General features: G+C 34.9%; 1 protein-coding gene and 1 non-coding gene across 10 annotated transcripts in view; both read left to right on the top strand.

Moving 5' to 3' along the window:
* Positions 1-14,271, top strand: part of SENP6 (SUMO specific peptidase 6) — a 117,673-nt gene that overhangs the window by 48,022 nt on the left and 55,380 nt on the right. For all 9 annotated transcript variants that reach the window (XM_040643678.1, XM_040643679.1, XM_040643682.1 and 6 more), the window contains one exon: positions 7,840-7,910. In XM_040643678.1, coding sequence (XP_040499612.1) covers positions 7,840-7,910 — 71 coding nt within the window. The remainder of the gene's footprint in view (positions 1-7,839; positions 7,911-14,271) is intronic.
* LOC121105741 lies at positions 3,842-3,943 on the top strand. The gene has a single exon (XR_005838391.1). It is a non-coding gene; the product is annotated as a U6 spliceosomal RNA (small nuclear RNA).

Genomic DNA, 14,271 nt, shown 5'->3' on the forward strand with positions numbered 1-14,271 from the left:
ATATCCAGTAATAAAGTTAATAATTTATAAGTCTTTATAAATGTATCTAAGACTTACTCTGAGGCCTATGTTATGTTTCTGGTTGGTTGTTACTAGTGCTCCTTCAAGTAAATTTAATGGAATTTTAGTCAAAATTTCAGTGACTTTGATATCAGTTATTTTAAAAAATTTGACCAATTAAAGCTAAAGTTTATTTAGCAAAGTACAGCCATACTTGAGAACAGCAATAGATTTTTTTTTTTAAAAGAAGAATAAATAGAGGAAGAGAAGAATGACTTGTCTTGCCACATAAAATGTAGTGTAAAGAAAACAGTGATTAAATATGGAAACCCTAGAAAAAAACTGGGAAGAAAGACAGTAAACAGACTAGAGAGTCCCAGTATATCCCATTTCCAACCAAGATGTCCAGTCAATAAATGCAAACAAGTTTGCAGTTTTTTTATTTTATTTTTTTTAAAGATTTTATTCATTTATTCGACAGAGATAGAGACAGCCAGCGAGAGAGAGAACACAAGCAGGGGGAGTGGGAGAGGAAGAAGCAGGCTCATAGCGGAGGAGCCTGATGTGGGGCGCAATCCCATAACGCTGGGATCACACCCTGAGCCGAAGGCAGACGCTTAACCGCTGTGCCACCCAGGCGCCCCTGCAGTGTTTTTAAACATCGAAAATATGATATTTGTACCTTGTTTAAAAAATTGGTATTTTAAGTTTCTGTTTGGTGGCCAGTAGTAGTTCAGTTTTTGCCAACAATACCGTCCTTGTACAGCAACGTTTGTACAATTATTTGACCTGATAAATGCACTTTTGATTGCATACTGCCTTTTAGATATATATGTTTATTCATTCCAAGTATTCTTTTTCTTTTTTTTCTTTTATTTATTTATTTATTTTAAGATTTTATTTATTCATTTGACAGACAGCCAGCAAGAGAGGGAACACAAGCAGGGGGAGTGTGAGAGGAAGAAGCAGGCTCCCAGCGGAGGAGCCTGATGGGGGGCTCGATCCGAGGACTCTGGGATCATGCCCTGAGCTGAAGTCAGATGGTTAACGCCTGAGCCATCCAGGCGCCCCAGTTCCATTCCAAGTATTTTTCAAGTGCTTGCTGTGTCCTAGGCATAAGGATACAGTGATGAACAAAACAGACAAGCTCCCTGCACTCCTGTGGTTTACATTTTGACGAGCAAAGACTGATCATGAACAAGAGAAACATGGAATAATAAATTTTTTAAAAAATGTTTTTAAATTTATTTGCGAGAGAGTGCGAGTGAGCAAACATGAGCATGGGGGAGAGGGAGCAGCAGACTCCCCACTGAGCAGGGCGCCCCTTAACAGGGCTCGATCCCAGGACCCTGGGATCATGACCTGAGCCAAAGACAGGCGCCTAACCGACTGAGCCACCCAGGGACCCTGAAATAATAAGTTCTATATAAAGAAGCATAATTGGGTGATGTTATAGAGAGTGACAGTATGGTTTCTTTAGATTACGTTTTCAGAGAAACTTTTAAAAAAAATTTTTTTTTTTTTTAAGATTTTATTTATCGGGGCCCCTGGGTGACTCAGTCAGTTAAGCATCTGCCTTCAGCTCACGTCATGATCTCAGGGTCCTGGGATCGAGCCCCCCGCATCGGGATCCCTACTTGGCAGGGAGTTGGCTTCTCCCTATCCCTCTGCTTACTGCTCCCCCTGCTTGTGTGCACTCTCTCTCTTTCTCTGTCAAATAAATAAATCTTTTAAAAAATTATCTATTTGACTGACAGAGAGCACAAGCAGGAGGAGCAGCAGAGGGAGAAGCAGGTCCCATGCTGAGCAAGGAGCCTGATGCAGGGCTGTCAGGACCTGGGCTGAAGGCAGAGGCCTAACCCACTGAGTCATCCACACGCCCCTCAGAGAAATTTTTACTACAAAGCTAACATTTAAACAAGGACTAAATGAACAGTCAGCCATGCCATGATCACATAGATGGCTTTTCCAGATAGGAAAGAGATGGTACTAAGATAGTAATGCAAGAATGAGTTTAGCATGTTCAAGGAATAGAAAGAAGGACCACAATGGCTGGAGTTAGGGGAGCAAAGGGGAAAATGTTGCAAGGTGAATTTGGCAAGGTCAGATAGGACCTAGATCTTAAAGGCTTTGTAAGATGACTTGAAGAGCTTCATTTTATGTCCCTGCACTCAGTGGAAGGTTTCAGGGAATTTTAGATAGGGAAGGGTTAATACCTGATCAACCTTTGAGAGTTTTTAAAAAATGTTTTGTATATGATTTGTAATTTGGTGCAATAAAACCTTAAGTCCGTGGCATTCAATTAAGAGTAAGCATGTTCCACTTTCCAAATATTAGTGTGCTGCAAGGGAAAATCAATAATAGTCTGTGACTAAATATTCAAAACTACCTCAGCAAAATCTAGGAGTTGGGGAGATAGAAAGGCAGAAGTAAAAGGAATCTTGAGGCCTTTTTCTGGGAGGAGAGTTGGAAAGGAAAGAAGTAATAGAATTTTTTTTTTTTTAAGATTTTATTTATTTATTTGACAGAGAGAGACACAGCCAGTGAGAGAGGGAACACAAGCAAGGGGAGCGGGAGAGGAAGAAGCAGGTTCTCAGCGGAAGAGCCTGACGTGGGGCTCGATCCCACAACGCCGGGATCACGCCCTGAGCCAAAGGCAGACGCCCAACGACTGAGCCACCCAGGCGCCCCAGTAAGAGAATTTTAAAGACCTCCTCTCTGGGCGCCTGGGTGGCTCAGTCCTTGAGCGTCTGCCTTCGGCTCAGGGCGTGATCCCAGAGTCCTGGGGTTGAGCCCCACATCAGGCTCCTCCGCTGGGAGCCTGCTTCTTCCTCTCCCACTCCCCCTGCCTGTGTTCTCTCTCTCGCTGGCTGTCTCTCTCTCCGTCAAATTAATAAATAAAATCTTTAAAAAAAAATAAATAAACACCTCCTCTCATTAGGGATGCAGTAGATATCTTGCTTGAAGAAATGGTTGGAATTTTGGTAACATGTTAACAGAAATATGTAATTGGAATAAAGATTGAGAGATGAAAGGTAACTATTTGTTAAATAAATTAGGGAAGGAAAACGAATACTAATTGTGCAAACCAGTAAAAATAGGGGAAAAGAGGAAACAAATAATAGAAATATATACTACAGACAGTAAAGTAAGATGAAAGGAAAGCATGAAGTATATCAGCTGTTACAGTAATTATAGTGAGGTTGAATATATTTAATAAAAGACTTGTTGGATTAAACCCAGTTATATTCTTTACAAGAATCAGACATAAAGTAACATTCTGTAAGGTAAAAAAAAAAAAGGTTGTTTAGAATCACAGAAGTTGCAAACAGAAAGCACGAGTATAATTTTAATAAAAAGATGGAATTATGGATTAGTACTAAATATGAAAAGGGAGCATGTTTTGTAATGGGCATAGTTTGTAAAAGTATAACAACTAAGTACATAAAATTTCCTTAAAATGTTTAAAATGCAAGAAGTTCTTGGTTAGACTACAGCTGTGGGAGATTTTAAATATATCTTGGAAAATTAGACTGATTTATGAGTTTAACATGAGTTTGGTATAATGAATTTTAACATTTGAATATGAATACATTTATTTTATAGAAATAGACATCTTTTAGATCAGTTAGAGCAGTGGAAAGGTTAATAAAATGAGCTATCATTAAAATCCAGCAGAAACCAAGACAACAAAAACCCAGCACCCACATCCTGGTTTCTAATACCACTCTCTAAGAAAAGCAACATGGAGAAATGACTGGTTCTAGGTTTGAGTTAGGGAAAACACAAATGTGAAGTGTCTTAGTGTTAGACACCAAGTACTCAAAAAACAAAAGAATACTTGCTTCAGAAGCACATAAATTAAAATAGTAACATTACAGAGAAGATTTTCATGGCCCTTGTGTAAGGATTACAGGTAGATTATGAAGCACTCTATATTTTTGTAAATTTTGCATTATATATATTTTAGCAAAATAAAGAAAAAAATGATGTCACATCAAGGGGACACAGGAGCCAAGTGAAAGCGTTCCCAAAGACCAAAACTAAAACAATTGGATTATAACCTAAAGTATAAAATAAATATCCATGTGTCATACTAGTAAAAATGATTGAATAAATCATTTATTTACTCAGCTATCCTAGGGTTGTACAAACCACATAAAATAAATTGAAGGAAATGGACAGCTGTTTATTATAGAATTCTAAATAATTTGTATAGATACTCCACACTTAAAGAAGTGAAGTTTAACTACCCCATCCCTTCTGTGGGCTGGACTGACTTGTTTATTTACACATGGAGTGTAGAAAGGGAAGAATAGTAACTCCAGAGTGGAGAAACCTGGCAACACTACCTTAGCCAAATGATCAAGGTTAACATCACCATTGAAATCATATTGATATTATGTACCTCCTGATATGATGTGATGAGAAGGGCACTTCAACTCTGATATGCTAACCCTCAGGTTGTTTTTTTTTTTTACACATTTTACTTATTTGAGAGAGAGTGAGTGCACACAGCAGAGGGGAGAAGCAGCAGCAGACTCCTTACTGAGTAGGGCGCCCTTTGCGGGGCTTGATCCTGGGACCCTGAGATCATTACCCCAAGCCGAAGGCAGAAGCTCAACCGACTGAACCACCCAGGCGCCTTCCCTTCCCCCAAATTTATAACCTCGGTCTAATCATGAGAAAAACATCAGAATGACCCAGGTTTAGGGGCATTTTACAAAATGCCGATTCTCCTCCAAAATGCCAAGGTCATGAGAGATCATGTAAGACTGGGAGACAGAGGAAACTAAAGAGACAGTACAACTAAATGCAGTGGATCCTGGATTGGATTCTGGAGCAAAAAAAGGATATTGGTGAAAAGCTGGTGAAATTCAAATAAAGTTTGGCATTTACTTAATAGTAGTATACCAGTGTTGGTTTCTTTTTTGATATATGTATGATAATGATGAAGGTGCTAACATCAGGAGAAACTGGATGAGGGATATAATTGTCTTTTCAACTTCTGCAAATCTAAAATTATTGCAAAATTAAGTTTATTTTAAAAAGACTTTCAGGGCTGAGGCCTGTCTAACCCTTAATAAGCAGAGCATTTTGAGGTTATTTAAACAATTATGCATGGAAGGAAAAAAGCTTTCCAGTTGTTTTATGCAGCTTGTAAAGTGTTGGGTCCATGAGCGAGGGTTTTTTGTTTTTTGTTTTTTTTTTTTCATTTTTTCCTAAACAAAGCACAATCCCTTACAAGCAAAAAAAATCCCCACCTTGTAGATAACAGACAGGAAAGTTTCTGTGCCTCTGCTTGGTTTGAAGTGAGAAAGAAATATCCACTGAGAAATCCTAGGGTTGAGCTGTTTGGAGTTTCAAATTTTTGTATCTGTAGAGTGATGGAACCCTCAAACCAAGAAATTAACATAAAATTTGATTTTTGATCACCTAACAATTTTTTTTAAAAAGCTACATTTTAAAGAATCCAAGATAGTTTATGGCTGGCAAGGTTTCAAAAATTTTCTTCTCAAAGTAATACTGCTTTCATCCTGAAATCCTTGTATTCTTGTATTAAATTTTAAGGTATGCTTTTATTTCTATAATTTATTCATAAATTTCTTAAAAGAAAAAGTAGTTTTCCCTGCTTATATAGGGAAACATGTAGCACATATTCAATATGTTGTGTCCATAAGGTCTGGAAATGTTGGCCAATATCCAGAATAGTTTATTAACCTTGCATTATAATACATGATAGTCATGGATATTATATATTTCATGTGGTATTTGTTCCACATTAGCAAGGCATGGTTTAGTGCACTGTGTCAAAGAGCAAAGAATACAGTGCATTTAATCCAGCATTTTCACCAGTCTATGCACATGTGATTGGTTGTCTCAGATGATTTATGTCAGTTATTACTGAATAAACCTGTATTTATAGCATACCCCAGAATAGGTAATCAAGCAGGTTCAGACTAACGAATTCCAGAGTATCTGTATTTTTAGATTTTTGTGCCCATTCTCTGTCACATAATTGTTTTCTGTATTGATAATCCTTAATATTTAAGAATGTATACTGTTTACATTAGCCACTATTTTAAAAGTTTTTGGAGTTTACCATATTAGTATCATCATATTTTCCTTCAGATTCATTGCCTCTGTTGCATTTTGAAGTTGATATCTTTATTTTTCCAAAGCGAAGAGTTATAAAAATGAGAGATTAAAAAACCAATTATTTGATTTAAAGATAAGACTACATTATATCCTGTTTAGTGTGAAAGTATATGGTATATAAAAACATGAGTTTATAGTTTAGTATTACTAGCTGAAAACTTAACCTCCTTCGTAAGTGCTAGTACTACTACTATGTATCTCTAAGGCAAATTCTCATCTTTACAACTCATCTCCTCATGAATCTTAAAATTTTGTCAGGGTAGAAATTGCCCAGTTGTACAAATAATGCTGCTCAATAATCATGAAAATTCTATTTGCATCAGTATTGATGCAGTTTGCCAGATTTCAGGTTCTGGCATTGCTATTTTATAGTTATGTGAGTATAGGCAAGTTAACTAACCATATTGTACCTTGGTCTCATCTATGAAGTGCTGATAATAATATGTACTTCATAAGGTAATTTTGAGGATTAAAATACTTAATAGACACAAAGCCCGTAGAACAGTACCTGGCACATGATGCTCACTATCTGCTAACTGTTATTACATATACACTACTGTCCCTACTCTTCTTCTTCTTGGGACATTCTCCTATTTTGTTTGTAATTTAGGTGCTTTGACTTTTACAACGTAAGAATATGAAATTCTTTGGAAAAATTTCTTTAGGATTTTAATTTACTTGATTATATACTTTGATAAGTTTTGATCACTAGTGTGAATGAATATACAAATAATAGTATAGCCTCTTTTATTTTTAATTCCCTGGCTAAGTAAAATGGGAATATTTTCAGAAGTCTTTTTAGGATGGAAAAGTAGCTTATTGTAGCTCCCTGGTCTATTGCACTTTTTATAAATCTCCTTCTTTAATACTTTTATCCCGTAACTAGCTATAGTTTTTTTTTTGCTTTACCCCAAAACTAGTGTATATTTGGACTTACATGCTATTTTAGGACCCTTATTTACTAAGGATTATGTTCAGAATCCTGAAAATTGGTTGTATATGAAGTCTGACAATGTAACTTAGTGTATTTTTTAAAGTATAATTATATCTCCATAATGTATTCATAGTACAAGACTAAAACACTTGTTGCTGGTTTTGTACATAACATTTTTTTGTACTGATTTTGAAATTTTCCTCAAGGCCAATATCTTAATTACTATTTATTCCTTTAGTCACTGATTTGTTTTTAAGCAACTAAGAACATTTACAGCAAAATTGGGCAAATTGGGCATTATTAAGCTGATTTTTTTAATTCAGAAAATGTGTGACAATGAAGTATTACATGTTCTTTTTTTTTTAATGTGGTTTATATAAATTGATTATGAAGGTAGTTCCAAAAGAAAACTAAAGTTTTGCATACCATATAACTTTGGTGACTTCTTTGAAAGGACAGTAATTTGGATTCATCTGTTATTAACTATTTATTTGAAAGTATGCTTGCTCTGGGCTTTAGTAGATTAACAGTCTAAATAAAATGTAGTCACTGTTCTTAGGGACCTTAACAATGTATTAAGCTTTACTATATTTGTATAATACAGTTTTATTATTTTATAGTATCACTTTTTTTGTATGGCAAAGAAGCTGTGGTTTGCTTTTAGTAAACATATTGTAGGTATTCCCTCAGCCTTTTTGTTTTGAAAATATTTTTTCTGTTAAATCTATATAAATTTCCTTTTTTAGGAAAGAATACCCACCTCATGTCCACAAATTTGAAAATAATTCCGTAAGGTTGAGTCGGCCTCAAGGTGTTGGTAAGTGTACAGTTTTACTTGTTAACACCTGTGAAGGGTTTTGAATAGTTGTATGAAAGGTTAAAGTAGAGATATGACACTGGTTATAGAATATTCCCAAGTATAATAGATATATGTAGAAAAGCATTTTTTATAACTAATTTGAAATCTTACTTAACTGTGACCTGAAATTATCAGGGAATAGTTGCACAATGAGGAGATTACTGTTTTGAAATCTTTTTTTAATTAGTATTTTCATTAAATTCAGGATCCGCGTATTAACTGTAATGGCTTATAGCTTCAAAACTTTATTTGAACTTTATTATAATCTCATATGATGTAGTTTTCTTGTTTTAAATGGTTATGATCCTAAAATTTAGAATGTATTAGGCAACCACTGAATTTAAAGGAGACTGTATCTGATACAGTTGCGTTAATAATAGATGTTGGAAAATAGTTGTGGGTAGAAATTTTTATTTTCATTGAAATAATCTTTTAATAATCCGATATTAATGTGCAAAAATAAAGGCAAATAATATTTATGGGAAATGTGTCACCATCAAATTGATTTTTATTATCTAGAATAGTGATTCTTAATCTGTATGTCTGTCTTGTTTCTCCCAGGCCTTTTCTTGCTTAAACCATAGCACTACTGGTTCTTATCCAAAATCTAATTAATTTAAACAGCTGGATTTTCCTGATGGCTAAGATATAGCACCTATATTCTTTGCTACTCTGAGTGGAAATCTTTTATTCATATATTGAACATATCCCTATTTTATGATAAGAATATTCCAAACTTCGGGGCGCCTGGGTGGCACAGTTGTTAAGCGTCTGCCTTCGGCTCAGGGCGTGATCCCAGTGTTATGGGATCGAGTCCCACATCGGGCTCCCTGCTCTGCTGGGAGCCTGCTTCTTCCTCTCCCATTCCCCCTGCTTGTGTTCCCTCTCTCACTGGCTGTCTCCATCTCTTCAAATAAATAAAAATGAAATTAAAAAAAAAAAGAATATTCCAAACTTCATCCTTTCTTAGTAACTTTGCAGTTGTGAATATGAATTATTATACGTGACACTACATGGTTATGCTCATTAAGTTTATTAATAATGACCACCCACTTCAACATTCATTCTGTTGTAGCTTAAGTCTTTTTTGAACTCGTACTCATGCTGAGTCGATGCTTTATATTCATTATTTACTTTTATCCTAACTCATTATCCAAGATCCTTTAAGCTAAATTTAACTTTTATCTACATTGTGTACAGAGGAAACTGAAGCACGGCGGGATCACACAACTTGCTTACAGACACAGAGCTGGTATTGCGATCTAGGTCTGTTTGATACCAAACCATGCTCATTACCACTGTGCTTTATTATTTTCTTGCTAGATCAGAAAGAAAGTTATTTCTAATCCTTAGAGAAGAACTGCACGATAGGTATTATCATTCCCATTCCAGCAGTGCATTTTGGTAAGTTAAGTGATTTGTCTCATTCTTACAGTTTTAGATACCAGTCAGCCCCAGGTTTGTTACAAATAATTTTCAAAATTTATTTGACAACATTCATTAAGTAGGTAAGAATAATCTTTAAATTTTTTAATTTTGACATCATTTTTGACTTAGAGAAAAGTTGTAAAAATAGTACAGAGTACCCACTTACCTATTTTACCTGCCTTCCCCAATTGTAACATCTTACAGTCATAGTAGTACATTTATCAAACCTAAGAAATTGGCATTGGTATAACATTCTTAACTAAGCTATTTCACCTGTTTTTCACTATCACTCATTTTCTCCTCTAAAATCCAGTTTGGGATCTCATACTACAGTATTTGTCATGTCTGTAGGTTTCTCTGACACTTTTGAAGAGTAATGGTCAGTTACTTTGTAGAATACCTCAGTTTGAGTTTATATGATGTTGTCTTTGATTAGATGGAGGCTATGCATTTTTGGCAAGACTTGCACAAAAGTGATGTGTCTTTTTAAAACACATCACATAGGGTGATATTGATGTCTGTGTATGTTAACCACCATCTCTTGGAGTTAGGTAGTTTCTGCTGGGTTTCTCCACTGTAAAAAAAAAACAAACACAAAAAACACAAAAAAAACCTTTGTATTTAATAAAGATCTTGAGTGAAGATACTCCGAGACTATGCAAATACCCTGTTTTTCTGTAAGCTTCACCCACTCACTTTAGCATCCATCGGTAGATCTTGCTGGTAACTGTTATTACTTGGTGTTTATCTAATGGTAATTTTCTATTTTCTTCTACATTTCTTTTACATTTATTAATGGTAGGGAAAAGCTATACCTTCTCTTTTTTTTGATTATTTATACCTTTGGACACAGATAATACATACTTGGTATATTTAACTCATAAACTTTGTAGCTTTTTTGTTGGTTAGGTACAAGTATACTTGAGTATAGGGTGAATGACAATGCTATAATAATATTGCATATATTGTTGCATAAAGATTGCATTTTATTTTAGGATTTCCTCTGGAGATATTCTTTAAAACAGTGAGAGTTCAAACTCCAGATTAGTAGTTGCTGGCCTACACCTGGAATAATTTTCTCCTAAAAAGAAATCACTGTCTTTTTTATAGTTCTTAACACCTAAGGTGACTTTCTCAGTTATTTATTTTTTCCCTTTACTTACTTTGCATTCAAGAGACACTTTCACTATGAATTTTGATAAGTTATAGTCATATGTCAGCACTTAGTAGCATTGATAAGCAGCTTTCTGGGATAAAATTAAAGCTTGCAAACTATTGAGTATAATTTTTGGTCAGATCACATATTCTGTTGCTTCATTTGTTTAGTGTTCTTTTTGTATTTTTTCTAAACATAAAGAATAACGAGAACTATATAACTATAAATTAAGATCTCATTTCTGTAGTTGTTTTTTGTATCCTTGTCAAAGAGAATTAATAGACAGTGAACATTTTGTTACATTCTTAATGTGATTACATATGATCACAACTTAAATCACCTGATTTATACTATTTAACTCATGTGCAGAAGAAAAATAGACCCTATCTTAATCAATCTGTATATCTTCCATTAGCATCTTAATATATAATTTCCTAGGTTTTTTTCTATGCATATATGTTAATTTTTTTAAAGCATTCGTGCTATATATACATACTGTTCTGTAACTTGCTTTTTTACTTTGTTGTGATATTAATCTGGCTTCTATACTCTCATTAAAAGATATTGGAATATCAGAGGAAAACGAGCATGGAAAACACAATCAAAAGAAGTTTAAGAATCAAATGGATAAGTTTACTTATGGTGGACTTCTTTACAAGTTAATATATCCAAGTCTCTAATTATTTTTTAATGAACAGTGACCACTATATTTATGTACCATAATTTAGGTTGTTTTCAATGGTTTGATAGTATATATATTATGATTTAATAATCTAGGATATACATCTTGTGTATCGGATCTATTATTTCCTTAGATTAAATCCCTAGTAATAAAGTTATAGGGACAAAGGTTATACACATTTTGAAGACTTTTGATACGTTACTGCCAAATGGCCTTCTTTAAAAGGGTGTGTCAGCTTCCAGCAACTGTATTTGAATATGCCTGTTTTCTCATGCTCCTCAGTAACATTAGCTATTATCATTCATTTTGATATTGCCAGTCTGATAGGGAAATAGTATTTGTTTTTCCACATTTCCTTCGTTATTGGTGAGGCATTACAATGGCCATTTGAATTTCTTTTATTCATGTCTGCCTGTTTATCACTTATTTAGCTTAGCCAAAAGTGATTTTTTTAAGGAAGTTTTAATGAGAATGTAATTCATGACTTTGGTTTTATTTTACAGTGAAAATCAGTAGTGGTGGTACATGATAGAGAAAACCAGCTGTTCTTTTGGTTTGTCTTTCTCTTTTGAAAGACTGTAAAAATAATTTAAAATCAAATACATAGGTGTGCCTGGTAAGCCTTTGGCTTGGGTCATGATCCCAGGGTCATGGGCCTGAGCCCCACGTTGGGCTCTCTGCTTGGCAGGGAGCCTGCTTCTCCCTCTCCCTCTGCCTACCACTCCCCCTGCTTGTGCGCTCTCTCTCTCTCTCTCTCTCTGTGTCAAGTAAATAAGTAAAATCTTAAAAAAAAAATCAGCAAATCCATGACCACAATATAGATAGTTGTTTGTGTTCTGTCACTATCCTTGGGGTATATATTTTCCAGCATATTAGTAATATCACAATTAAATTCTCAAACAAGAAAGTTAAGGACCTTCCTTGCCCCACCCTACCTCAGCTTCTATTATGAAAAATTTCAAACATACAGAAAAGTTGAAAGACTTTTATGGTGAATACACGTATTTCTACCACATAGATTCTACAATTAGCACTTTTCTATGGTTGCTTTATTACCTCCATTTGTACATGAGTTTATCTTTTTATGCATTTTAGAGTAAATCGCAGACACCAGTACACTTTATTCGTAAACATTTCAGCAGGTATATCATTATTTACAGTTCAGTATTTGTTCATAGTTTTCTTCTTTGAAATAAAATTTTCATGTAGTGAAATGCACAGATCTTAAGTATACAGTTGGATAAATTTAACAAATACACAAACCTTTCTAACCCAAACCGCTGGGAATATGTAGTACGGATAGTATCATCACCCCAGAAATTTCCTTCATCTTCCTTCCTGGTTAGTCCTCACTCCTGCTCCATCATAGGTAGCCATTGTTCTGATTTTTCCCTGCATAGATTAATTTTACCTATTCTAGGACTTCATATAAGTGGAATCATTAATTATGTACTCTTTTATGTAAGACTCTTTTCATTCAGGATAATGTTTTGGGGATTGTTCCGTGTCGTTGCATGCATTAGTAGTTTGTTCCTTTTTAGTATCCCATTATATGGATGTAACAGTTTGTTTATCCATTCTCCTGATAGTAGACACCTGGGTTGTTTCCAGTTTTTTACTATTATGAGTAAAGCTGCCATGAACATTCTTTTTAAGGAGGACCTTATTTTTTTAATTAGATTAAAAATTTATTCTCTATTCAGTCTGTTAGTCACTTTTACTTATCCCATAATAGTTTTCATATGCTCACCTTTTCTGCTTAGCTGGAGATAGTGTGGTATATTAAAAAGATGTTGAGGGGCACTTGGGTGGCTCATTCGGTTAAGCATGTGACTTCAGCTCAGGTCATGATCTAAGGGTCCTGGGATCCAGCCCAGGCTTCCTGCTCAGTGGGGAATCTGCTTCTCCCTCTCACTCTGACCTTCCCCTCCAGCATGCTCATTCTCTCTCAAATAAATAAGTAAATAAAAATCTTTAAAATATTTTTAAAGAAATTTTAAAAATTAAAAAAGAAAAACAGTAAAAAGATGTTGAGCTAGAAAATCCAACAAGAAATATCCTAATCTTGGTGTTCCTCATATGTGGTCATGAGTGAACATTCTGTTTTCTTCTTATCCCTCTTTAATACTCATTGTATAGAAACTGTTTTTTATGTTTGAGTCTAACAAAGTAATTTAATCTTCATAGGAACAATAACTAAAACTTGGATGCTCTGGACTAGAGTAGCTTCTCTGTAACTTCAGGTGTTAGTTGTTGAGAGAAGCTTTCAGTTCTTCTCTTTGTATGGAGGGTAAGTCCTTAGGTTTCTAGATCTGCGAGTGAATCAGTATCTCTGTGTGGCAAAGTTAAGGCATTTTCAGAGATGACATAGTAACAGCATTTCTTCCACCTATGTAATTTCATCTTTTTAAAGTGTGTCATATAGTTTTATCTTTTGTAATGTGATTCATTAATCCAGTAAACGTTTTTCGAGCCCTTCGCTTGTGCAGTTTCTAGACACTGGGAGAACAGGCGGCTAAAACATGATTTCTGCTCTTTCAGAGCTGACAATATAATAGGATGAAACAGATCAGTACAAATAATAACAGTAAAATAAAATGAGGTGGTAATAGAAGTACAGATAAAATGCTGTGGAAGCTCCAAATATTGCTTATGCATGCTTAGTGTAAGGCAGATGCTGCTTCTTAACAAAGAATGGTTTGAATTTACTTAGATAAATAGGGAGGGCTTTACTTGTGAAGAGAACAGCAGTATATGTAAGAGGGTGAAAGGAGAAATACTCTGGAAAAATGCATCTCTTTGAGGTGCAATTTGTTTGGAAGACTGGAACATCAGCACAGACATCCTTTGTGAAGAGCTGCGGTTCTGAATTTTTTCCTTAGCTACTAGAATCATTGAGAGATTTTAAGCATTAGAATGATATTTTTTTGTTAGATCACTTTGGCAGTAGTGGGGAAGGATTTAAACCAAGCTCATATGGAGTGAGGAAAATCAATTTAGGCAAGAGTTAAGCATCTGAAATGTAGTGGCAGTGGTGTTGGAGAGGAAGAAAT

Source organism: Ursus maritimus, unplaced genomic scaffold (assembly GCF_017311325.1).
Source record: "Ursus maritimus isolate PB19 unplaced genomic scaffold, ASM1731132v1 scaffold_29, whole genome shotgun sequence".
NCBI lineage: Eukaryota > Metazoa > Chordata > Mammalia > Carnivora > Ursidae > Ursus > Ursus maritimus.